The 26,864-nt window shown below is 42.2% G+C and overlaps 2 protein-coding genes across 3 annotated transcripts in view; one reads left to right on the top strand and one right to left on the bottom strand.

Moving 5' to 3' along the window:
• SYNE3 (spectrin repeat containing nuclear envelope family member 3) overlaps nt 1-21,488 on the bottom strand; it is a 68,476-nt gene extending 46,988 nt beyond the window's left edge. Inside the window, exon 1 of one of the 2 annotated variants that reach the window (XM_071745669.1) lies at nt 21,350-21,488. The gene's annotated coding sequence lies outside the window, so the exon portion shown is untranslated. Of the gene's footprint in view, nt 1-20,827; nt 20,958-21,349 lie in introns of those variants that run through there. The other variant, XM_071745670.1, reaches the window with a different exon arrangement.
• LOC139797068 (nascent polypeptide-associated complex subunit alpha, muscle-specific form-like) lies at nt 20,655-22,512 on the top strand. Its single transcript, XM_071745854.1, has 3 exons — nt 20,655-20,693; nt 20,840-21,766; nt 22,175-22,512. Exons 1-3 carry the CDS (start codon nt 20,655-20,657, stop codon nt 22,415-22,417), a joined length of 1,209 nt encoding a protein of 402 aa, XP_071601955.1. The 3' UTR covers nt 22,418-22,512.
• The last annotated feature ends 4,352 nt before the right edge of the window (nt 22,513-26,864 follow it).

Raw genomic sequence — 26,864 nt, 5'->3', positions numbered from 1 at the left:
CAAGATTTTTTGTCCAAAACTCACAGATACCCAGTCCCCCCATCCCACACACAGGCATTCCACATAAGCAGACAATGCAGGAAACCATGGAAAATGTTCCTTCACTATTAAGATCACCTGTTTGCAAAGGAAGTTTGCTGCTCTAACTGCCTGCATGACATTGTTGACTGATTTTGATCAAGGAATTCCTATACCTAGCACTACAAAAATAATTAAATTTAGCATGGACACTGACCCAGTGGCCAGGCAGATTTCACAGTAGTTATGACTTGCAATATCTGGCATGGACTTGGGCTGCCTCTTGAGACCAGCTGGGTCCTGTCCTCCCTCCTTCCTTATGCTCATCTGCCAGATCTTGGCTGAAGCATTCAACTACCTTGTCCCCACTCAGCAGGCATTGAAGGCATGGGTTGGTATCTGCAAGGAGAAAGTATGTTTCTGACATATTGCCTGCCTGGGAGGAAGAACAGCTGCTGACTATCTGGAATCTGGCAATATCTGTAATTTCTTTCCTAACAGTCTTAAAGCTGGGATAAATTATTACTTGTTAAGTGTTAATGAATCAATAGTATTTAAGCCATTTCTGCTGCATCAATGGGACTAAATGATTGAGCAATACTTCTGGACATCCAAACCAGAGCCCTCATCAGTACAAGAACACAAAGGAGGCTCAGCAACACCTGGAACAGACCTGAGCTGTTGAGCTGTGCAAAGCCAGCTTTCACAGACCAACCTGCAACAGCAACAGACCACTAGGGCCACCTCTACTGCGGTGTGGCAACCCCTGTCCCAGGCTTCAAGCTCAGTCACTAGGATCCAGTTGCCAGGGAAAGCCTCCCCCTAATCACAGGTGTGATCCTCTGAGCAATTGGTACAAAATTATTTTCACCACTGTAATTTTCAAACGCGTGTAGCTGTTCAAACACATTTTCATTTTAATGTCACTTGAATCAGCATATTAAGTCATACCATGGAAGGTGTATTTACACTGCAGAAAGCATTTAGCATCTCTATATGTATGTCACTAAATTAGGGTAATAACTGCATTAAGAAATTTGGGCATAGATAATTAGAAGCTTAGCAAAACCAAATTTTATTTGCCCAAATGCAATAACACAGTTAGTTACTCAGTAGAAGTAAGAAAGAATCATATTTTGGGGTGTTGAGCCTAACTGACCCAGGACAGCTCCTGTAGCATGTCTAGAGGTTATAAAAAGCATATTTCAAGACCAGGAAAATGTAAAGACACAAAACTGTAAAGACACCAGCTCCAGAACCCTTTAGCTGAACCTCTCCCCAACACTAGTCATTCTACCTTCTCTGCATCACTCTCCATGGCCCCCAGACACCAGTTAGCAGTGTCTGGGTGGGCACACATATTTTAGTGCCACAGAGGGCAAGATGGCTCAGCCCTCACCCAGTTGCTCTGTCAGACCCACTGCACACCCACAGCACAAGCAGGGTTTGTACTGGGTTGCCTGCAGCTCTGTTACCACTGTTGGGTATCTGCAGCTTTGGAAGAGGGAAAGATGAACTGTGACAGCATCACTTCCCTTCTCTCTTTAGGGCACAAAACCACTTAGTAAGTAGGAATGTCAGAGGGCTGTAACCCATCACATGTTCCCAAACTCCCTAAGGCAGCTGGCACAGCACTGGGAGCACATCTGCTGTCCCCTTAGCTTGACTATGGGCCACATACTGAGCTCCCCAACATGAACGTATAAGATCCAAAGCAAGAGCAAGATGGGTTTTGTTTATAAAATCTGCACAGCCCCTGAGCTATGCCCCATTTGTGCTGGGCTAGACTGAAGAGAAACAGAAGCACCCCTGTATTAACTGTGGTTTTGGAGGCCTCTTGATGAGAGGGCAGATTTTAGATGACTGCTCTGCCTTATAGGTCTCAGAGCCACTACATGGAGGCAACACCACTGAAGCAAGAGGAGATGCTTGGGTATCCACAGCAGATCCTGACAGACCATCATCCACCTGATCGACCCTGACTCACATGGCCAGATTTCTCTGAGCACTTCTCCCTTAAACACAGTTCTTGCAGCAATCTTTCTAGTGCATCTAATAAATCTTGGTACGGTGTTGCAATATTCATTTATTCCATGCACTATTGAGATATTTTAATGTTCCTTTGTGAGTGCAGTATTATTTTGTTAGGACTTTCCTATTTTGTGATGTTTCCTAACATATTATTTTCTCTCTGCCAAGTCATGCTGTATTTTTTGAAAAAAACCCAACATTTCTTAAAATGTTTCCCACAAGCACTCCCATTTTACACATTCTTTAAAACCCTACATTTATTGAACACAGGCCTCAAAATGGTTTCAGTATGTCTTGTGTTCCTCTATTTATGTACTACTTGACTAGTTTCCAGAACCTAGTTCTTACGAAAACAGAAGTACAAAAAAGGTCCAGGAAGTTCAAATCACTCACCATTAGGGAGACTGTTTTCCATTTACTCAAATACTTCAAACTTGTCATAACCCCCTTCATTTTGTTCTAGGACTGAATGTTGAAAAAAAAAAAAACAAACCACCAACCAAAACCAAAACAAACAAAAAAATCCCCAAATCACTGGGCTGTGTCAAATTTTGTACATATGCATGAGTGTGGAAGCAATTTTGGTTCTGGGAATTGTATCTAGGATGATTTAGTAACTTTTCAGCTTTCCTGGATCCTTCAAAGAGAGCTCTGAGAAGCAGCAAAGCTGAGAGCTCTGATTCATCTGCTTCAGGCTGGAGCTCAGTCAGTCAGCAGGGACCAGAGGGAGCTTTGCCTTTCCAAAGCTGGGTATTGTTGGTTTACTCCAGGAGGAGCTTCACTGAATCACATTACTGGTAGCTGATGCTTTACCAGCCAAGGGACTGAAAGCCTCCAGGGGAGCAGCACCCACCAAGAGCCGAGTCAAACTGCCTGAGGAGGTGTAGAAGCCCTCCTCTTTTCAAATAAAAGGTGTAGTTATTGCCAGCATAAACTTTTAGAGGCTCAAACCAGTAATTCTATCACCTTGGGCATCTTCCAACACAGCCTCTTCCTGTGTTATTTGCAATAAATGTTTATGACAGTCAGTGGTTGTTTGCCCTAATTAATGAGCTAGAGAATAAATAGTTTTCTGGAATAAACACATACATATCCTAGTTACAAGCATCCCCTCCAAGCAAGGAATGCTAACACAAGTACATACACCTTCATGCATACTGTAACTATTTCCTTCCCCTTACAAAACAGTCTATAGGAAGCCTATGGCTAATGCAAGATATTCCACCACAAGATGATCACACCATACAATTTCCTCTCTATTTGATACAGAAAAGTGAAAAGAAGAGACATGTTATGCACAGGCTAAGTCTCAAAAAAAGCTGTTTGGTTTTTTTTCCAACCATTTATTTAAAGAATTATTTCAGACTTCGGTGAGAGCCACTGCAAATAAGATACCTTTTTGCTTTCTAAGATTGCTGTGCAAATTGTAATTCTCAGGTCTAAGAAGCCATTTCCTAAAAAGAGAGACTACAATTTTAAAATAGTCCTATGCCTGAATAGAACCATCATGTGCAACTAAGACAGAGTTGGCTCCTGGGGCTATCTTCCCTTTCAGTATCAGGAATGACAATCAGTGGATCTAACCACAGCATTTTTAATTTTTATATTTCAATCTCAAGTAATTTGGAAATAAAAGATATAGGTTAGTTCTTGAACCTGTTCATTACAAATCTCTTCCCACTCCATACACACCACTCACACACTTCTGCATTTCTAGGTCACTCTGGGAGTTGAGCTGGTCTACTCTGAATCAATTAGGTAAGTAAAATGCAGACTTTAGTACTAGTCTAAAGGTTTAAATTTTGATCTTCTAACCCCACATTACTGAGGTATTAAGCAATCTTTAGAGCATTTATTCTCTCAGATCCCTGGGGAGTAAAGCTGTCTCTATGCCCTTTCTACATAATACCTCAGGTTCAAAGGCACTTTCATTCCTGCCTCTAGGTAATAAGGAAATACTTGAAAGGACAAGAACTAAATTGACAATTCAGTTAATAAACACTGCAAAGAGTGATTTTCAACCTTTTCTAATATGTATCCTTTCAAGTGTCTCTACAGAGATGCAGATCTCTGCCCAGTGACTTTAAACAAGAGGCTTCCTTTTCCTAGTTACCATTCCCAGACTCCTGTGTCTGGGAAGTCACAGGTTAAACACCTCTGCTCCATAATTTCTGCAGAGATTCTTCAGATCCAATGACTCTACTTCAGAAATTGCCCCTGAAAGGCACCTGTAGGCTTACCAGCAATCTACATCTTGTCCCCAGCTGCTGAGGTAGGTTAGGCTTTGCTCGTGCTGCCTTGAGCAGTTTTACCATCAGTCAGACAGAGAAAAAAAAAAAAAGCACAGCAAGCCAACAGCAGTGGCCTGGTCTCTGGAGGCTAGAATTTATGTGTTTCATTATCTCCCACTTGTCCTCTACAGACTGTACGATCCTTCAGTACTGGCTGCCAGTCACAGCACTGATTTACTGACTAATAAACCTCTGGGGTATCTGCCTCTTGGCTAGAGATGAGGGAACAATTCAGAGTGAATAATTTATCTGGCAAATCATTGCTCTTTTGTTGGTCATATATTGTGTACAGACAATCTCATTTTCTCAAAGGTGTGGTTATTTCTAACTATTTGCCACATAGAGTCTGCAAATTAGTTTTCCTCTGTAGACTGTTCCTAAGTAATTCTTCCGTGTGATTCTCAATACTCCAGCTGTGCTGCTTAATTTTGTTTTGGCATCACAACTCTAGTAAGAAACTGTCTGTCTTCCCCTGATGGCTGGCAGCAGCTCTTCTCATTTCTGTGCTGTTTGTCACAGGGTATCTCCCCAGGGCCATTTTCATAATCATGACCCCAATGTGTTAAGTCATGTACAGAGTGTGCTTTCACAGGTCCCTGAGGTGAGAAGAAATGCCCCACAGTTAAAAGGATAATACCCCTGTCCTGAAGAGATTACAGATGACATGTGTGTCAGAAGGGGTTCAGCAGTGAAAGGAAGGTGACAATGTACTCAGGGACAGATCTGGGTGGAGGGAAGAAAGGGCTATTCAAGGCTGCAGCTGCACTTCCAGTGCTCTGTGCAAGCTCTGGTGGTTCCACCACCCACATCCTCTGCCCACCCCTTGAAGCCATAGATACTCAAAAAGAAATCCCTGCTAGATGCAGGTCTCTGCATGAGGCCTGCAAAGAATACTGAGACTCAGCAGTGTGTCTCACACAAGGAGAGAGGATCCATGGCACTGAAACTCAGGCTGTTGATGGGACACCTCAAGCACTTCAATTCCCTGGGGAGTCAGTGCAAGAGAGGAGCACTTCCAGGCAAGGATGCACACCAGAGGGGGGGCAGCTTGTCTTCTGCAGGAATCCTATGTCCTGGAGAGGCCTAAGGTTGTAACATGGGCTGCATTGACAACAGGATGTCAATCTGTCTCCCAGTTTGAATCTTTCCCTCTTAAACATCGCTGTTTCCACATTTGGAACTGGAGTTTTTTATACATACATTTGTTTTCCTCTTACAAAACCAGTGTTAAATCTTATTTGACCATCAGCCAAATGCTTCTACCTCAGACTGAGCAATAGTGTGCAATCTGGGAGCACTAAGCGCACAGCTCTTAAAATAATAGACCTTTTAATCAAGTATTTACTAAAATATTTGTGACAAAGTCACTTGCAAGTACTTAACAAGTATACTCTAAGGGCATGGTATCTTTTGTCCCCTTAAGAAGAGCAGCTGAAGAACTCTACTTCCACAAAACATTTCTCAGATACACATTCAGAACATTATGACTAGTACGAGACTAATAAGATGCTTATACAGAAAAACTAAGACTCACTGAATTTCTTTTTTAAAGAAAGGTAGTCTGCAAGTAGGACATTACTAATTTTAAATACTAGAATTGTTGATTAAAATAAATGAATGATTTTCACGGGATGAAACTACATGAATACAAAAAAGTCAGCAGATTTTTATTTGTATTGAATGGAAATAACTGTTTATATGAAGAAAAATGACCACTGTAAGTGCTAAATACTTGTAATGCTGTCAAATATATACAGCAGAATAAGTAAAGCTAGACCAGAACAGCCAACATTCTGGACATAATTTAAAGTAGTATTTGCATTAAGGAGATAATGCCACATTTTATATTGCCATAAGGCACTGTTTTGTGTTTAAACTCATGGGTGAACAAGGACTGCTTGTGTCCCAAGCAAAATACATTATCAGAACCTCATCCCCGAGCTCAGAAACAAAGTAGACCACTGCAAAATGGTTGATATTTAAATTAATTTCAAATGGATGAGAATATTCCTGGAACTGAATAAAACTGCTGCCTTCTTGTGACTCATTTTTGCCAGAACTGTTGCAGTTTCCATGTCTTCGTCACCCTCCCCCTGTGCGTGCTGGCCCAGCGCTGTGGGTTAGAGAGGGAGATCACATCTCTGCTTTCAGACCCCTCCCAGCAGCTGCTGGAGCCCATGTGCTTTCCTTTCTGTGAAAAAAACAGCATCACCCAAACTCCAGCACTCTGATAGCCCAGGACTTCACAACGGGGGTGTAGAAAGCCTCCGAGATGAAACAGCACTGCCTTTTTTTGTAGTCTTTTTAGTTTGAGGACTGAAATCCTATAGTTTATAAAACTAAAGGGGATTAGAGCCTTCTCATAATGAGATTAATCAAAACTAAAATGAAGAGTAAAGTGGCAGTAGGACACAGCAGTAAGCCACATTTCTCAGCAGTCTTGTCTCCAGTGAGGACCAGAAGGTTATTTAAAGCTGTGATCACAGATAATTGCTGTGCTGAGCAGCAAGAGCAGTCAATGCTTATTCTTCTCACTTTTACACCATCTACTTCTAATTACCTTTCAGAAATAGAGTACTATAGGGAACCAAAGCTCTTTTTTTCTTGCAAAACATCTGAAAAGATCAGGTGGCTCAGCTCTATTTAGACCATAATGGGAGCTCAGGGTCTACTTCTCAGCAAAAATCCCAACCTAAATATTAAAGGATGTATCTCTGGGGCTGCCAGCTGCCAGAGAGCTAACACAGACATACATTCAGAACAAAGGGTTTCATGTCAGCTGAGGATTTGCACGCACATGCTGGCATATTTGACAAACATTGCCTGACAGATGTGTCATTCTCAAACACTTGAAAGAAGAAAAACATGTAAAGATATAGATTCCTATAACCCAAGAAATATATAATTATTCTACAAGGTGTAACATATGCCATGGCACAAACTTAACTTTGATCTAAGAGAAATAATCTTCCATCAGTAGTTTCCAAAGCCATCTTTTAAAGATACCACAAAATGGTTATGTTTTGAAGGCATTTCATATTACTGAAATTTTCCTCGCCCTCGAATTCACAGGGCTCAGCAGGTACCTTGCTAAAGGTTGATTCAAAAACCAGAAGTATGTTATCAGCATCCCAAAGGAAAATGCATCTGAATCTGACAGGGAATCACTGCTGAACACAGCACAGCTGAGTCTCCAATGGCTACGCCTGTGCTCAAGGAGTGCAACACAATCATAAACATAGAACTATAGAATGGTTTATGTTGCAAGGGACCTTTAAAGGCCATCTAGTGCAATCCTCCTGCAGTTAGCAGCAACTAGATCAGGTTCCTCAGAGCCCTTTCCATCCTGACTCTGAGTGTTTCCAGGGATGGGGCATCTACCATCTCTTTGGGCAACCTGTTGCGGTGTTTCACCACCCTCATTGTAAAAAATTTCTTCCTGGTATACACAATAACATCCAAGACATTCCCAACAGGTCTACTCTCAATCCCTTCATCCCCTAACCTGTACTGATACCAGAGGTTGCCCTGACCCATATGCAGGACCTTGCAGTCGGCTTTGTTTAACTTCATTAAGTTCACACAGCCCCACATCTCAAGCTTGTCCAGGTCCCTCTGGATTGCATCCTGTCCCTCAGCCATGTCAGCTGCACCAGTCAGCTTAGTGGTGTCTGCAAACTTGCTCGATCCCACTGTCTGTGTCATTGATGAAGATACTAAAGAGTGCTGGTCCTGATATGGTCCTCTGAGGTACACCACATGTCACTGATTTCCATCTGGACATTGAGCTATTGAGCACTGCCTTCCAGATGCCACCATCCAACCATTCCTTATCCAACGAACAGTCCACTCATCAAATCCATATCTTTCCAATTCACAGAGAAGGAGGTTGTGGGGTTGTGAGGCCAAAGGTTTTACAGAAATCTAGATAGACAACATCCTTTTGTACAAGTGACAGTGCTTGTGAAAACTATATTCCATATTTTAAAAAAATAATACTTCTTTTATCTCTCTTTAATTACAGGTCATGTGTCAACAGTCATATATGAGACCTTAAACCCACACTATTTAACAGACCTCAGGAAAAAAGGATCTCAGCAGAACCTATTTGGTTAACATTTGGGGGCTGTAAAAGTTGATATCATGTCTTGAATACTAGCACTCTTAACTTCAGCACTCTTAACTTCACTGGCTGCCCCTTATCTCCAGCCTTTGTAGTGAGCACCATAGTAGGGATATTGTCACTTCTCTTTTCCTGCCTTAAATGAAAAAGTTCCACATCCTGGCCCATTGCTCACAAAACAGTTTATTGGGCCTTATTTTATTGCACAGGGCCCTCGCCCTTGGATCCTCCCACCCTCTCCACCAGACCCCTGAAGCACTGGCAGCAAGCAGCAGGTGAGGTGTGAGCATCCTCTGCAGACATGCAGACAAATGGGCTGCTCTTGTGCATGTCACCAGCTGGGTGCTGCTGGAGCCTTTGGCCATTGCTCACCCTCAGCTGGCCACTAATTTCTATCTCCTTTTCACTATAATGCAAATCTTTGACATTTCAAGGAACTTAGTATCTTAGACACTTCTATCTCTCTAGGAAATTTGATGGAAATAGGAAGAGGAGTTTGAAAGCTAGTAGGAGACAAAAGATCCTGACATGGTGTGTGGCCATGACTATCTTACTTCCTTATGAAATAAAAGTAACAAACCTCGCAAAAACGTTACCAAAATCCTGGGAATTCTGGAAAAAACGGTAGATAAAAGTCTGTGGTGATTTCATCAAAGTCCCCTGAGAGGTTTCCAGCACAGCATGAGCAATCCTGCCTGGCCTCCACTGGGCAGCGGTTTGGCAGGGCTGGCAGCACGAGCAAGTCTGGCACGAAGAGAAACTGTCAGCTTCCTCCTTACTCTGAGGCAGCACAGGATTTCCTCTCTGCCTCCTATCGTGTGGTAGGAGTGAAAGAGAGGATGACAATCTAAAGACATGTCAGCCCACAAAAAAAAAAAAAAAAAAAAAGAATTTCAAGAAGCCCCAACCCAGCAAAACCAAGCAAAAAAGCAAACCAGCTCAGCATGTTGCCACTGGTTGAAAGGTAGGTAAGATTTAAATAGAAATAATCCCCAGAAACTATCTAGTTCAGGTTATCAACTAACAAGCTCGTTAATTCCTGTAAGGATTAATCCTTTAAATTATTATGTCTGACAGATGTTTACTGAAGAGGAATTAGGCTAGAATTTGCAGCATAAAAAAAGCAAGAAATAAAAATGCAGACAGGCATGTCAGAGATAAGGTTTTTAGAAATCATTAGCTCACCCTCTAACATAATTAAGATTGTCCTTTCTATGCACTTATCTTTCACTCTTTTTCAGTCTCAGCTCTCTAGCAGGAGATTCCCTTCACAGACTGACACACCAATCTAGATTCTGCTCTGTTGCAATCATGCAATGCAAAAAAGAGGTTAGCCACTATTTTCAGGTAATACCACTGCTGCACAACTTGGCTGTATGATGTTAGCTGTCTCTTGTGATGGAATATATGAGGAACTCTCCAACTCTGATTCCCCAAAACTATTGGAAAATATAAAGCAGCATTCTCTGTCAGTTAAGTAGGATCTTGCTGGGTACATCTGTTGTCAGATGTTCAGTGAAACCCACTGGTTTGGTCTAACCATCATCCCAATGGTGTAAATACACTTAACAGACTTCAGGACCAAACTAGATCCCACTTACACTCAGCTAATGTGAATTCAAAGCAAGTCCAGATGACCAACAGTCTTTCTAGTTTTACAGTTGCTGTGCATCATAATTTGTCACTGAGTAGCATTTCTGGGATTAAAATAAAATTAAGGGGACAGGTGGAGAAATTAGTGAAAACAAAAAGGAGGGGAAAAAGTTGGTGCAAATTTTGTTTCCAAATTAGAAGTTGCAGATACAAACAGGGATAAAACTATGACCTTGTCCACCCACTCCAGAATCAGGCAGTAAAGGTGAGCAGCACAAGTTAAAAATGAAGACAGGAACAAAGATGAGATGAAAATGTAGGTGGAAAAACTGCAACGGAATAGAAACTTTCAATCAAGCTAACCCTGTGGAGTTGCTAATACAGAAGATTAGCTCAAGACCAGTAATCTTATTAGACTGGGACTCCAATCCAGCCAACCTGAGAATTTTGCCACCAATGGTGAAAAAATACTGAGACAGAATAAGAGGAATATCATAGGAGTTAGCAACACCGTCAGTAGCTCTCGAGAGGGAACTGATATTACAGCTATTTTCCAACTCTTGTTAGCCTTTTGCTAACATGAATAATCCTTCAAAATTATAATAACATATAAAAAAACATCATCCTGCAGACTAAAATACATGATGCCAGGGGGAATGTAGTCTGGAGAGTGGTCCATTTACCTGAAAGTCAGATCAGGGTTGTTTTAGGATTGTGCTGCTCTTTGAATGATGGAGTTTTAAATGGCCATAAATTAACCCCTTTACATACTTTTCCTGTTCTCACTCTTCCATGCTAAATCCCACAGTCAGCATAAATTTGCCATAGTCCTGCTTAAAAAAAAAAAAAAAAAAAAAAATAAAAAATTTGGAAAAAGGACTGAAACTACTAGTACTGAGGAAGCAGTGTATTTATGGCCAACATCAACTATACACAGCAGCTTCTGGAACAGAGCAATAAGCCAGGCTCTTTGGCTGACTGACCTAGAAAGCAAAGGAGCCAAGCAGCCACCCTGGTGAGAAGACAGCTGCAACCTGGAGGCAGCAATGAAAGGATCAAACTGACAGTCAGAAATGTAGCATTCCCCATTAAACTTTCATGTAAGTTAGCACCACAATATATTTTAAATATATAAATCCTAAATATAATTCCCTTTAGATCAAATTTGACTTTACATTTTCCCATATTTTAAAAGGAAACTGTAGTTTCAGCAAAATATTTCAAAAGTTCCCACAACATCTGACATGCCATTCCCTTCTTTCCCATACAAAGAACACAATTTTCAGTTTCAGCAAGGGATAGAACAGTGTTTTTTCTACTCTTCAGGACAACTATAATTTCTGTTGTAGTAGAAAAGCATTTGAATGGCCCCTGTATTTGGATGGCCTTACATCTTTATGTTCAAGTATGAATTCAATTACATCTGTAAGATTATCTGTAAGTCTGTAGGCACTGCAAAGAAAACTTATTTCTGAAAACCCATGGAGTTAAATGACTGGATTGCCCCACCAACTAAACTACTGTACTTAAGTGATACTCAGGACAGACTGGCTGCACAGCCAGTGATGTACCCTATCACTAACTGTTTAGGAGGCAGAAATTGTCACCCCAATAGGGTCACAAGGGTTATAAAGTGCTGTCTGAGCTCTTACAAGGAGCTATGAAACCCCTCAGGTAGGAAAGAGAGAAGCAGTATAAAATTTTTTGGTCCAAGAAGACCATTATAACTGCTATATATTCTTGCTTCCCTACATATGCTCAGCTCCTATCCTATCCTATCTCCCATGGAGAGGAGCAGTGGCATCCCCAGTTTGTAGAGATTACTGCTGAGACAGAAGAGAAGAGGCAGAATATGGATAAAGAGCTACAGAACACACACAGAAGCAAAAAGGCAGTATCAGCATGAAAAGCCACAGGCACAGCAGCAGCTCCCTGTCTGCAGCCAAATTTCCACAGATGTTGCAGCGAAAGAGTTTTAAGGAGGAATCTGAGAGATGGTCATGACATGGATTACATGGGAGGACAAGACTGGGAGAAAAAGCATGAAAGCCCTCCAGTGAAAGTGTATCAAGCATTAGCAAAGGCTGGTAATGTAGACTGGCCAGAGGTTGAAGCTGCTCTCTTAATAACTAGTGAAATGCAGCTTGGGGCTATCTGGGAATCAAAATTTCCATATTCTGGGAAAGATCATATTTCTAACTATACTTTAATTCTGAATAACACTGGTATAAAGTAACTGTCTATGCAATTGTTACACCCCAGAGAATCTGGTTTGGAATTGCTGCAAGAGAACATTTCAGAAAAGGAACACCCACATCAAGCATTCAGGTTCTCCTGAGTACTGGGTTTGGACATCCTGGCAGGGCACTGAGTGCTGGACCCTCTCTTTCTGGTACAATTTCACTCTGTGTAAATAATGAATCATTATGCAGAACCTAATCATTAGGCAGAGCTTTATGATTCAGCTGTCCCACCTGCATGCTGAGCATCTGAAAGATCGGGCTGAGGTAGTCATTATGATCTGTCCCATTCAGCAAGAAAGAAGGTATTTTAACAGATAGCATTAAAAGAAAACAAACAAACAAACCAACCTACAAAAAAAAGCCCCCACAACTCCCCCCCCAAAAAAAAACCCAAAACACCAAAAGCCCACAAAAACAAAAAAAACAAAACCAAACAAATAAAACCCCCAAAACAAACAAAAAAACCACAACTCTCCCCCCCCCCCAAACCAAACTCTAAAAAATGTCAGATCTGATTTAAGCAAGATTAAAAGAACCAAGATGTAGGTTAGCTGCTGGTGTCTTAACTGAAAACATCTATTTGCAGATCTACAAACTAAGGTGTAAGCTGCTAATAGCAATAACCTAAAAACACTCTACAAATACCAGAGCAATGGACTACATAGGAAGAGCACCCTGTAGTAAACAATTGCATGTGGAGCACAGAAGCAGTCTTAACAGCCAGGTACATTCCTCAGCACTGACTAACTACAACTTTTCAACACTAGCAAGGCTTTAAAAAAAAACACAAAAGAACGGATGTGACACTTAAAGTACTGGGATTAAATGTGTTCATGTAATTACTTACAAAAATGTTTTAATATTTTGGCAAGTATCTTCAGCTCTTCCACCAGACAGCTACTTAGCCCTGCAGACCAGAATGACAGTGCTATCATTACTTATTCTCTCAGTACTCAATAGCTGGACATGCAAACAGTTGAGAAGAAATAAAGTAACACTGAAGGCAAGAATACCTTTAGGGTTGCTGGTAGCCCTGTCCCAAGCACACCCCAGGTAACTGCCATCAGGTGGCTATGGTGTAAAAGCATCATGACAAGAGATGTCTCTGAGGCAGTGACTGAAGAAGGGGTATTTGCAAATGGACAGAAGTTTCCTCCTCCTCTTCTACAATGCTGGAGAAGGTTCTGGGCAGCACAGGGATGTGGGCCTCGAGATCTAGGCTGCTGGCCATCTAGCTCAGACAGCAAAGCTATGATGGCCTCACACAACCAGGGGTGCAGGCAGCTGCCAGGCGATGCCAGAGACACTGCTATCTCTGCCTCCTTGCAGTAACTTCCTCTCACTAATTTACCATTATTTTCCTTTTTTTAAAGGAAATTTAATTTCACTAGTTTTTAATTTATTAATTCTATACTTATCCAGAGGCTTCTTTCAAGGCAGGGAAAAAAATCACTTTAGGGATTCCAAACAGGGCTGTTTTTCTGACAAGGACCTTTAGTTCTAGACCAAGGCACTGCCTTCCAAATTAAGTCCCTCAGAGGAGAAGCAGCCATACCTGGGGATGGACTTGAGAAAATCTGGGTGAATAAATTAATTATACTTTGAAAGCATCTTAAAAAATTAAGTAGTAACTAGGGAACAAGGATACAGGAAAAGGGGGTAAAGTACTACAAGGCAAGATTTGAAGCTTGTGTATTAAAAAATAGAAGAAAAACAAAACAAAGAAGCTTGGATTTTTTTTCCTTTCTTTTATACTGAAGACATTTTCTGTAGATGGGTTTCTCACTCCAGCACCATGCACCCACGGACAGAACAGCTAATGGAGGTGGTAGGTCTACAATTTGAGAATACAAGAGAAAATCCCAGGCTCTGGTGAAGCCAAGGGCAATATTCACTGAGCCAAGATTTCTACCCTGGCTCCTGTGGACTTAGAGACAAGCTAACGAGAATTTTTTTTCCTTGGGTGATCACTTTATCTGGAGATCTAAATTAACCCAAGCACTCTTCTGGTGTTTACTGAACTGGTATTATTACCTATGTACTTCACACAAAGCCTGTGCTTAACCCACTGCAGCTACAGACCATTTCTGATGACTTACATAAGAAACATCACCTCCCATCCCCACCAGCCACTGTCATCTGCCATTCATGTAATCATTACCACGTTCCCACAGAGACTCGAGAGTCTTTATGCAAAGAGATTTTTGCATTATGAAAACTCAGACATCTGAGTTAAGGGGGAAGAACTGACAGTTCCAAAGACTAGTTTAATTTACACAAAAACTCTTTAAGGCAGGGGCATATTTCTTCACATGACCCTGCCTTTCCACCTCACTGACTTGAAAACACAATGGATACATCAGTGCATATACTCCTTCCATCCTCTGCTTCCCTCAGCTTCTTCAGATGGTACCTACATCAAGGTACAAATCCTGGATACATACCAGCTGTTACATCTCTTAAGTCACACCTCAGTCAGAAGCAACATAGGGTTTTCTGCTAGGATTGCCTCATTATAATGGCATAAAACCAAACATGCAATGCTGTAAATCACATATGACTTCTACGTAAGGTGGAGACAAAACACAGCCAAAAGTAATCCCTACACTTTTATCACAGCTTAATTTTTTAAATGCAATTATGTCAGTCCATCTGAGTAGGTGAGTCATTGTGTGAGATAATCTTGCAGGGTAAAAGCTCCAATCTTGTTGGTTTTTAAATAAACCCAAGCAGCCAGATCCAGTATGGGTGGTTTATGCTGTCTCACCCTCCACACTCTCCAGCCTAGCACCTACAACACAGATGCCACATACATCACATGTACCCTGTGAGATGTCAGTGTCATCACAGATGGAGACACTGGTGGTTTCAGTAGCATCTATCTTTCAAACATAGCTTCCAACAGACAGTGCCAGACTCAAAACCACCAGGCACCTGACATCACTAATTCCATGTTATACCTCTGACTGTACATGCGCCTTCAGCACCGTAGAGCAAACCTGTGGCACAGAACACAGCTCTTCTCAATCAGTCCAGTGCAGAAAGAGAAGGATGACCACGTGCTCAACATACATCTCAACTTGTGTGTCGCTTGGGAGCAAAGGATTCAGGGCTTGACAACTATGCTGTTTATTCAGCACAACTATGCAAACAGTTTCAAGAGAATAATGAGAACTCTGGTTGTATATGCCAGCCTAGATCAAAACAATACTTAGGGTTCATTTGATCTTGAAAATCAAGTATTTTCAAGGGGCCTTGAAGAACATCTCTCACTCTGTCAAAGATAACAGCTTCCTGAATATTCTGTTCTTTAGACCCACAAGAAACAACACCAAAAGAGGTTTTAAGGTGCGGATACTTTCCAACAGTGGGAGGAACCTTCCTGGGACAGGAAGCCTGCACACCAGGCTACCAGTCAGACTTCTGTCACTGATCCTGACACTCCCAATGAATTCCTGCATCACCTGAGCAAACACCACAGCCTCACATGCCTCACTTGGCTCAGCTATCCCAGATACAGTAATATCTACCTGCCTCAAAGGAATCCAAAGGTTTTCATGGGTGTCATTGCTCTAAAATCTGGTGCAGTCTCAGGCTGAATAATGTGTGCAATTCTAGGTCCCACAATTTAAAAAGGATGCTAAGGTACTCAAATGCCTCTAGAGGAGGGCAACGAAGCTGATGACAGGGCTGGAAGGCAACTCCTATGGGGAACAGCTGAGGACTCCGGGTTTGTTTAACCTGGAGAAAAGGAGGCTGACATGCAGCCTCATTGTTCTCTACAGTTTCCTTAGGGGAACTGGAATAGGAGGTGCTGAGCTCTTCTCCCTGGTATCCAGAGACAGAACATGCGGGAATCATTCAAAGCTGTACCAGAGGGGGTTTGGCTGGACATCAAGAAGCTCTTCTTTACTGAGAGGGTGGTCAAACCCTGGAACAGACTTCCAAGAGAGGTGATCAATGCCTTGAGCCTGTCAGTGCTTAGGAGGCATTAGGACAATGCCCTTAACACCATGCCTTAACACCACCCTGAAGTGGCCAGGCAGGTGGACTACAGGACCATTGCAGGTCCCCTCCAACTGAAATAGAATATTTTATAATTATTCAACTGCAAGGAAAGAAGTATGCAGCCTGATATAAAGTGTTTCTAGGATTCCCTGGTGACAGGCCCTGTATCTACCAAGTATAACAGTAAGTTGCCCAGCACAAGCTATCCCACGTGCCTCTCATTCATCTTGAGCTCCCAAATATTACTGTCACATTTCTGAAAAAGGTTTTCTGCATAGCACAGATGTAACAAGTTATTTCACCTTTTAATACCACTAAACAAACACTAATCAAGAACAAAACAAGCAAGCCACAGCTTGATATCTGGATTCCAAGAAAATTACAATCTCATAGTTCTCCTTGTTTATTCTGGTATGTTGTTTCATGTATCTGTCCAGTGAGACCCAAAGCCACTTAATCTTCAGCCTGTTAAGAAGGAAAAATTCTCCTGAAATCCCTTGTTAGGAAGAGCTCCGTATCAAGCCCATTTCTGCTGTTTAAGTGTAACACAGAGAAGATGCTTGTACCAAGAGACATGAAAAGTCAGTTCTGCCAAAGGGAAACCAATGAGTCCATTTCATCTTTAAAATCACTGCATTTTTCCTTGCAATTAAACACAATTAAACTGTGTGCACAGACAGAGACAGTGACACAAAAGATTGCTCACTAGCCTGATAGGTTGCAAGTGAGAATGTCCTTCCCTGTCAGATAACCATCCTTATCTCAACACTGAGGTGGGGCCTCTTCAGATCACTCAAGTTAAATACCCCAGGGCTCACCATTCCTTGAGTAATATTTTGTAATACAGGCAATACTACACTGTGATCTAATTTATTAACAATACAGGGACATCCCATGATAAACAAAGTTCCTGATTCTTTGAGTCTACACAGCAGTGACTCCAACAGCAATGTCTGACAGACAGCACGTTTACTGCTTGTCCTGCCTTCATCCAGCTGCAAGTCAAGATGCTGGAGAGTCACCAGTTCCTGTGGAAGGCAAGGACTAATGTGAAGCTTCAGGTCTAAAGAGTGTTCAAAGAGAAATTCTTCTGCATTGATCTCCACTTTCATTTAAGTATGCTGTTTCTTTAAAGCACCGGCTGCTATGCACTAAACAGTCAGATACTAAACAACAAAAGGGAAAAGTAAATTTTCAAACAAAATAACAAAATTGTATTTAAGTTGATTCTGATAATGCTGCAGCTAGCAATGAAAAAATTGTTATAAGAAAATTCTACCTTCCTAAATCCATATGCTAGTATTGGCTACAGGCAATGGAAACATTTCAGACCAAAACTTTAGTAAAATTCAAGGATGTTTAGTTATCACTAATCATTATCAGTCTGAGTTTTGATGTTTAAGCACTGAATATTAGACACTTTTCATTTTTTCTCATGTCATTGCAGAGTATTTTTATTTAATCAGCATTAACTACAAGCACAAATCCTACCATTCCATTGCTTGCAGAGCAGACCTGCATGATCAAAAAAGACCCTGAGCACCTGCTTTGCATTTTTTAGCTTCACAGAACTGAAGTCAAATGAAGGCAGAGAAAGCCAAGACATTCCTGACCAGGAAGACTTCCTGATGAGGAAGAGCTACCTTTAAGAGATATTTTCCTTGAAGAATAAAAGTATTCCACTGCCTACACTACAAAGGCAGAGGGTAAACTTTTGACAGATTCAAAGATGTATTTAGGAACCTGGTATTTTTTAATGTTGATTTCAGATTCCTGAATCTTTGTCTTCATACAGTTGTCAAACTAAAAAACTTGTCTGGCAGTTACACCCTCTATTAACATCCCAGCAGCTCAAGAATTTTTACCATGTGGCTTTTTCCTTTCATGTGCCCAAATTGCCAGGATTCACTGTTAGGTCACAACCCTGAAGTGGACATGTACAATAGAGTTTTAAGGGACCCTTCCTAGGGACATCATCCAACTTGTATAGATGGTAGAAATAGTTTGCCAGGACAGGTCATAGCTGTCATGAAATCCTGTCTACAGCTGACAAGGACCAACAGTTTAAAAAACCCAACTTAAAAATCAGATATCTCATCATTGCTACAAATGATCTGAGATTTGCCCTACCAGCTGCATGACGGAATACACTAATACATTATTCTGAGTCAGGATAAGTAACTATCACTATTGCTTGATTTCATGGGAACTATTTTTATAGAATCACATTTAATAAATCTTGACAATTATAATAATAAATGTTGGCCAATATTGTCCAAATAAAATAAATCCAGAGATGCTAGCTGAGATCACAGTCCTCCTATTCTTGATGTATTTGCACAAATGTGTGCCTGGCAGAACAAAGACAGGAGCTGTGGCCTGGAGAAGCAGAGATGTAACAACAAAGCACTTTGTGACCAGCACAACTTAAATCAGATCTCTCTCCAGAACTGTGTTCCTTGCTTGATTCAATTTTTACACTGAACTGTACCACAATTTTCTGTTTCCATGTTCAAAATGCGATGTATCAAATCAGAGTTATTCTTTGAAGTTTTAAAGGAGATGCCAGTTCAGGGGCATTCACCCAGAAAAACCTTCTCCTTTTCTTCTTTAACTTTCTTCTCCTTTAACTTCATTTACACCAAGTATCTGTCAAATGGAAGCAGTCACATACCACTTCAGTCACTACACTAAAAACTGGAGAAAACTGGCAAGTGCCTGACACTAGACTCACTTATCCCTGTTGGCTTGTTTCTACAAAATGTGCAAGAACTTAATTACCTTGGAGCAGTTCTCCTTATGTCACACTAGTTGAACCATGAAAATGGTAGTAAAATATTATTTAAGGGACAAACACCAACATGAACATGCATATGCATATTAAGGGATGGCATAAACTTTCTTTCCAACACAAGCTATGCAAAAATATGAAGGGTAGTTATCTTTTTGAAGCTGTGATGCAGCAGTTGGAATTGCTGTTGAAAGTCATGGGGATGCAAGTACAGCCAAACCGTGAGGCCAAGCATCCACAAGTGTATAAACAGGTTTTCAGGATAATTTGAGGGCCACAAATAACTAAAATGGCACAGAAAAATGGTTTACATGAGGGGAAAGCTAGACACTCTTTTTAATGAGGTCAGTGCATGAAGACAAACCACAAATGGACTTAAAAGCATGGTAAATGTCTCGACCAGAATACTAGAGAAAGGAAGACAAGTGAAATACACATCTGAAGGGAAAAACTGGAACTATAAGAAGATGGAATGCAAGAAAAGATGCAAGCACCACAGCACCACAATCTGAATTGTAGCTAATTCTGAGTTGCTTGGGAATTAGAGGACTCCAGATCTGATGATTCACAATGAACATGAAAACAGCACTGGGTGTAGGGGAAAGCTGTTTTATAGAGAGCCCATCAGCTTTGTCAGACTCCACTTCCTGACAGATAGTTTGTAGGGAACAATGTCCCCGTGACTCACCAAGAGATATTTTCTTCTCACTGAAATAAAAGTCGCCATGGGACTGATTGCAGCAAGTTACATTTCCTTGAGATCCAACTGGCTCACACACTTGGCAGCCACAGAGACTGTGCCAAGCTGATGTGTGTTTCAACAGCCCACAGATTTGAGACACTCCGAAAAAGAAGGAAACCACTTGAAGGCAACCAATCAGCTTTTAAAGTTTTGTTGCATTTTTTAAATTCTTTCCCCAGAAAACAACCACTGTGTACAAAGATTTTCAAATAGCACGCAGCATGCCAAGAGCTTAAAAGTATCATCCAAAAAGCAGCAAGGAGCTGATAATAGTATCACAGCGATATTATTTTTCACTAATAGTAGTAGCATAGTGATATTATATTTAAATGATGATTTATGATAGCCAGACTCAGATTTAAAGCAAAAGAAAGGCAGGCATCCTACTCTGATGAATTTGCAAAATAAGGCAGCGTCTTGCAAACATAATTTTCACAATTATTCATCATATACATTCATAATTCCTGCAGGTTTCAGTCTACCTATTTGAGTAGACTTTTTTGTACTATCATAAAATAGATGGCAGGAAGAAGCATAAGAGAAACCAAAGCCCTACTACACCTTGGGGTGGAGGGTGTTGACATACAGAAGGCGCACAGAATCAATAAATGAGGGTAGAGATTCTTATCACATAAGGACTGGGATAAGGACTTAGTTTAGGAAGAAAAAGGGAGACAAGGTCAGACCTCTTCAAGGGGAATCAGAGCCAAACTAGAATACATTTAACAGATTTGAAGGGGAGAGAGGTGGGAAAGGAGAAGAGAAACAAGGAACTTGCAAACTGTAATAGAGCCCTAACGGTGGGGACTTAAAGATGAAGAAACTTGACAGTAACGCTGAGCAACCGGCTTTGGCAAGAGCCTAACAACATCTAGGAAGGAAAAGTTGCAGAATGCAGCCGAACGCTTCCACCAAATGAAAGGTTTTCCCCGTTTAGCTTATATTATCCGGGGAGACACGCTGCAATTACTGCAGCTACTGTATTACCTCTAATAGTAGCACCCAGGGAGCCCTCGCAGTAGCCGGGGAGCTGCCTTGCCGAGGGTCAGCCCTGCGTCCGCTCCGCTCCGCGGCTGCAGCTCTGCCCGGCGCTCCCGTTACCGTTACCCCGTGCGGCGGTGGCACAAACCTGCGCGGCGGGGCCGGCACCGGGGCGCACAGCTCGGGCGGGGGAACCGGCCGAGGCGCAGCGGTTGCCAAGCGGGCTACGGCGGGGCCGAGCGCCCGCTGCCGTTTCACTCCGCCTCGCCGATCCCGGAGACGCAGGGGCGCGGGCCGGGGCTGGTGGGCAGCGCCGAGCAACAGGAGGCGGGTCTGGGGGCCGGGCGGGCTGTCAGTGAGCCCAGCCCAGCCTCCCTGCTCGGCGGGACGGTACGCTGCAGTCCCAGGGCGCCGCCGTTCCCTCGCCGTTACTCCCCCCACGCAGCTCCCCGAGCACCGGCAACAGGCCCCCAGCAGCACCCCCGGCAGCACCGCAGGCCCCTTCCCGCGGGACAGGGCCCCACTCACCGCCGCGGCACCCGCCGCCGCCGTTTCCCCCGCGGGCAGCCCGAGGGGCCGCGGTGCCTCTTCCCCTTCACGCGGCTGCCTGTGGGTCGCTGGGGCGCTCACCCACCCTCGGCGGGGCCGCCCGGCACCGGCACCGGCCCCGCCGCTCCGGGGGCTGCGGGGCGGCTCGGAGGGCCCGCCCTCACCGCAGCAGCCCGGCCCGGCGGGCGGTGTTATGTAACGCGGGCCGCAGCCGGCCGCCGTCCCGCCCTTCGAGCAGCCGCCGTGAAGAGAAACCCGTGCAGAGCGGCAGCGGCGGGGGCAGACACCCCGGCTGGCTCCCCATCCCCGTCCCTGTCCGGGCACCGGGATCAGGCTGTCCCGGCCGGCGGGCGGACTGTCCTTGTGCGGCGGCAGGCGGGTGGCCACAGGCACCAGGTGAGCAGCAGGATTCGGCTATTTTTAGCCGAGTAAAGCGCACTAAAGGAAAAAGCTGTTTCTCACAGTATCATGCTCTGACGGGCTTGGAGCTGTGAAAGTCATCAAACAGGAGGAGATGGGCAGCAAACCACTGACGATCTTTCCAGGTGCCGGTAGCCCCGGTGATCTGTGCCAACACGTGAGCAAATTTCTTAATGTTTCTTTTGAATGCCTGGAAAGCAGGGCGGTGTCCTCCCTTTCGGCACTTCTACAGAAATTAAACCATTCCAGGTCATCGCAGTTAGTATGAACAGGAGGAATTCATTTGAATGCGAGGAGTGTTATAACAAACCTAGATCTTAGAAAACAAAAACTGTTTCCACTCGAGTCTGATTCAGAGTCTGATTCTGTAACCTATCTCAGCAGAAATCTGCAGCATATGCTTGGGTTATTATGGAAAAACCAGAAACAAAAGGAGCAGCAGGAATGGTGTGTGGCCAGCCACAGCGTCAGTTCTGTTGCCCAGCAAGAGAAGCGAGAAAGTTATCAGCATCTCCATCTACAGCATCAGAAAGTTACATTCACACGAAAGCCACTGCAGTGAGCCATGAGGAAGGAAGGAAGAACGAACGAACAACTTATTTATATGTGAACAATGATACAACGTAAACAAATTGAACGAGCATGTGAAGAAGTTTGTATTTCACGAAGCACAAAAATGCACTCTTTGGCAGAGGTTACATTCTGCCCTCTGCTGCTGGGAATTTGTGCCGTTCATCTCCCTGATGAGCACAAAAACAGAATATTTGCGATAAAAGTCTCAGACCACACATAACAGAACTAAGGGCGAGAGCCTTGAGACACCGGTAAAAGTGGAGAGAGGGTGAGCTCCCGGAGTCTGTGAGAGCTCTCCACCCCCTCATGCCGGACAGGGCAGGCTGGCTGACAGCAGTAATGTCATCTGCCTGCATCAGACTGGCGAATCTCCATGGGCCCACTTCTCCCCATAGCCAGGTATTCGAGGTGATCACCCACCCCTGTGCCAACACAGCTTTAACTATCTCTGTATTTAAATTGCTTCCCAACCATTAGGGATCACTCCCATCAGCAGTGGAAAAAGTAAGTGAAATTTTATCATTTGGAGTAAAGTTTATATCACTGGTGTGTAAAATTTCATCTGCCTGTGCGGTTAGTCTTGTCCCACATTAATTCAGATCTTATCTCTTAATGACCTTTGGAATACTGTGAGGAACCAGATAGAGCCCAAAAGGGTTGGCAAAGGGATGTGTCTATAATAAGTAGATGACAGAACAGAAAAATCTTATCTGTGAATTTGCATTGGGAAAACTGGCTCAGTTATCACTGTCAGTATATGAGGAACTTGCTTACTGACAGCAAACAATTTCTTATGAAACCACCCCCTAAGAAATTACCTAGTATACCTAGACCTTTTAAGTGCAAAGTAAAAACAGCCCCTTGTTTTTACCTGAAAACTTGCTGGTGTTGGACAATGCATCATTATATCTAAAAAATGCTTGCGTTAAGTTCCTCTTCTGCATTTCCCTGTGTGGAGGCTTTCGTGACTCCGATTTTACTACCACAAACAGCTTCATAAATGCTGAGCTAGAAAAACCAATATCACAGGCAAACAGCAGGCATTAAGTAAATGAGCATTCAGTGCAGTACCCAAACAATATAAAGCTGCCCACATACCACACCTAAACAACAAAGGAGATGATAGAATGGCTTCTAGCAGTGTGGAAGGGTGGAGGAGCTTCTGAAAAGGAGAAAGCAGCAGCTCTAGCTCTTTCCTTGGAAGAAAGGAATATATTTTTAGAAGCAGTTGGCTCAGACTTTAAACCAAACCACGAGTGTTTGTCAGTGAATATACAGCATTTTCAGACACTTCCTGTGATGAGCAGAATACCCAAGAGACTGGGTGGAAAGCACCAAATACTGCAAAAGTAACAATGGTGTTGGCAGGGTTTACTCCACAGGAGAACCTGTGTGACATCTTTGGGGCAACCAGGCAGCGCTTAAAATGCTGCAGGGCAGCTGCTCTCTCTTATTAGCATAACACACCCATTTATTCATGCTCATAACCGATGACAAACAAACATTACACAGTATTAAGATGTATCCCTTTATGTTTGCTTGGGTAGAGCAGTGTAAATTGTTATTCAAATAATGAGTCACATGGCAGTGTTGTGGGAGGAACAGTATTTGTTGGCAGAGTGATCTTTGTGCAGAGCATACAAGTGACGTATCTTTGGCATGACAGGTATCAATATTGGGGCTTCTCGGGACTTTTTTTTTTTTTGTGTTGTTTTATAGGTATCAAAAGTTGCACATTGCTTGACAGAGAGTTTCCATGGGTGGTGGTAAGAGTTGCTACAGAAGAACTCTCTCCTTTGTAGCTAAGGAATGAAGACACATAAACTCTGAATGTTAACGTCAGAACAGCAGATCTTGAGAAGCACTGGGACAAGGATCACACCAGTAAACCAGGTTAACTTCCTGCCCTGTATGCATGTGGAGATCATCCAGGCTGAACCTGGAATTTCACATTCTCCCCAGTGCATATTTTGGAATTTACTTTTTGTCTAATTTGGCTCCACATCTTGGGCACAGACTGACTGCCTCCCCAGGGAAGTGGTACTTTGTGCTAAGGTATCAGTACTCACACCAGTGGCCCAAATACTCTCCAGTAACTACACATTTCCTGTTCACCTAGGCTCAAACTTGTGGGCAGACTTGGGTATTTAACACGCCAAGGAAATTGAAATTTAAGCATAGATTCTGTAAAAATAGAGTTTGAATTAATTGATTTTTGGTGTTGGTTTTTTTTTTGTGCCAGCATGTTTCCATGTTTCCAAGTCAAATGAAGTTCACACAATGTTAAATACACAAAGTGTTAACAACATGCCTTAAATCAACTGTTGAAAATCAAGGCCTTTACACCCATATACACTTCTGAGAATGAGGCTTCAGCAAGTAGGCTCTATAAATTTGGATTTACAAGTCCAAATATCACTGCAGTAAGCATATGAAATTACAAGCAGAGAAATTGATTTCAAATTTTCTTTTAGGTGTAAGAGACTGCCAAAGAAGCATCAGATCTCTGCAGCTTCTGCAAGTTTAACAGTGAAAACAATGTAGGAAGAAGGTTAGCAGACAACAACTGACATAAGTCCACTGAAATCAAAGAGAATTAAGCCAGTACATATCAGTTGAGGTACAGCTCCATGTATTTATGAGCAAAACAGACTGTTTGCATCACATGCACTAGACATCAGGATTCTTTGTGTGAACACTTGATTGAATCACACCATGTTGTTTGGAACATACGCCCTAAAGGAACAGTTGTCCCTGATGATGCTGGAGTCCAACACTATCAAAACATTCAAAAATAACATTCACCCTCCATATTGATACCAAACAATTTTTGTTTCAAGAGCAAAGCAGCTCTTGCTCTTCCAAGCATAATTATTTTTTGCACCCTCTTTGCAGGTTCTCACAGGCTTGGATTTTTTCTCACTCTGGTGCCTACACATCTTTAACAGTTTGAAAGCACTCAGAAAGCTGCTTTTTTTTTTTTTTTTTTTTTTTTTTTTTTTTTTTTTTTTTTCTCTTCCTCCCTAAATGTAAGAAGAAACACTAAATGTCCAAAAGAATGCACTAGGTCTGTTAAAAGTTAGTAAGGGAAGAAAGCTCAAACTTTGGAGACAGTATCACTTCACAGCTAGTGGACACAAAAACAACAGAAAAAGGTTGTTGTACACTTAACTACACTGGTAGTTTTGCTGATACATCTGCAGTAGTGAAAGTCTTTACATTTGCTTTATTAAAAGGAAGCTTTTAAAATACTGCTTCTACATGGAAGAAAATTAAGACTGTGTATCTGAGTACTGATATAATTATTTTGTTTTTAAAAATATTCTTCAAGCAGAAGTGTCAAGCAGAGAACAACTGAACATAGACCAAGTTAGAGGTTGAAACAAAACCCCAATATGCTACTCTCCTTAACCCAAGAAGCATCTTCACCATCAGGCTATGAAGTGCCACACCGTTTGCTCTCTGTGCCTCCCATCCCTCAGGGTGACTTGATTTTTTTTTTTCCTGTAGCTTGTCTGTATCATTAAGACATCACCAAGGGCAGCAGGTATGCAGGAAATGTAAGGTGTAGACAAGTTAGAAACTGTAACTAGAATGAAAGATTGAATTTACTTTGTTCCTTTGAGATATCTCCCCTGCTTTCAGCTACCTTCTTCACAGTATTTTTTAAAGAGCTGCATAGCTCTCTTTTCCCAAGTGTCTTTACAGTCCTTGGTGGCCTATTTAATTGAGTAAGATAAGTTAACATGGAAATAAAAGGAGGCTGCAAATTGAAGCAGATAGTAAAAGTATCTTGGAGAAAAGAGAGGGGGCGGGGGACAGAAGATAATTGTTTATCCACTTGTAAATAGAAATAGAGAAGCTTGCTCATACCACATGCCTCCCTCCAGATGAGATAAGACGGGTGGTATTGCTGAGGCTTGTGCAGTTTGGAGCACTGCACTGGTGGAGCACACATCACTTGAGAATCTTGTGCGTGCCTACAGACAATGAGAAAGACTAGGTGGTATATTAAAACCAAAAACCATTTCTTACCTATAAATCTTATTGTTATTAACGTACAAAACTTTGACTAATATCAAAGCAAATTAAAGAACAAACATTTGATATCCATGGTAAACTGGAATAAAGACAAGTCCAAATGGTTTCCCACATTTTGAAATTAAAGCTATTCTGTTCTGAATGTATTTTATACTGTATTTAAACAAGAAAAAATCCCAAATACTATGACTACCAATACTACTAGTATTTTTAAATAAATATATGAAAATTAAGTTTATGATTAATCCTGCAGAAAAGCTACATTTTGATCTTTCTAACACAGCAGCTGAAGAAGATTCAGGTTTTATGTTACTAGTGATTCATGCTGTGAACTCCCTGGGGACCAGAATGGTTTATTAACTGTGTTACAGTAACACCTGGAGAACTCCAATTGCAGAGAGACCCAGTTTGCTAGGGAGTCTTAATGTGCCTAAAGAAAAAGACTACGTGTTCTGGAGCA

Source organism: Heliangelus exortis, chromosome 5 (genome assembly GCF_036169615.1).
Source record: "Heliangelus exortis chromosome 5, bHelExo1.hap1, whole genome shotgun sequence".
Taxonomy (NCBI): domain Eukaryota; kingdom Metazoa; phylum Chordata; class Aves; order Apodiformes; family Trochilidae; genus Heliangelus; species Heliangelus exortis.
Note: the sequence above shows the minus strand (reverse complement) of the source record. Positions and strands in the feature narration are given on the sequence as shown.

Excerpts from the sequence above, each read along its gene's own strand:
- LOC139797068 (XM_071745854.1), top strand. The coding sequence starts at position 20,655 with ATGAAGAAACTTGACAGTAACGCTGAGCAACCGGCTTTG. Across the intron at positions 20,694-20,839 it reads ACGCTGAGCAACCGGCTTTG|CACCCAGGGAGCCCTCGCAG; the intron begins GCAAGAGCCTAA and ends CTCTAATAGTAG. Across the intron at positions 21,767-22,174 it reads CGGGTGGCCACAGGCACCAG|AAATCTGCAGCATATGCTTG; the intron begins GTGAGCAGCAGG and ends CTATCTCAGCAG.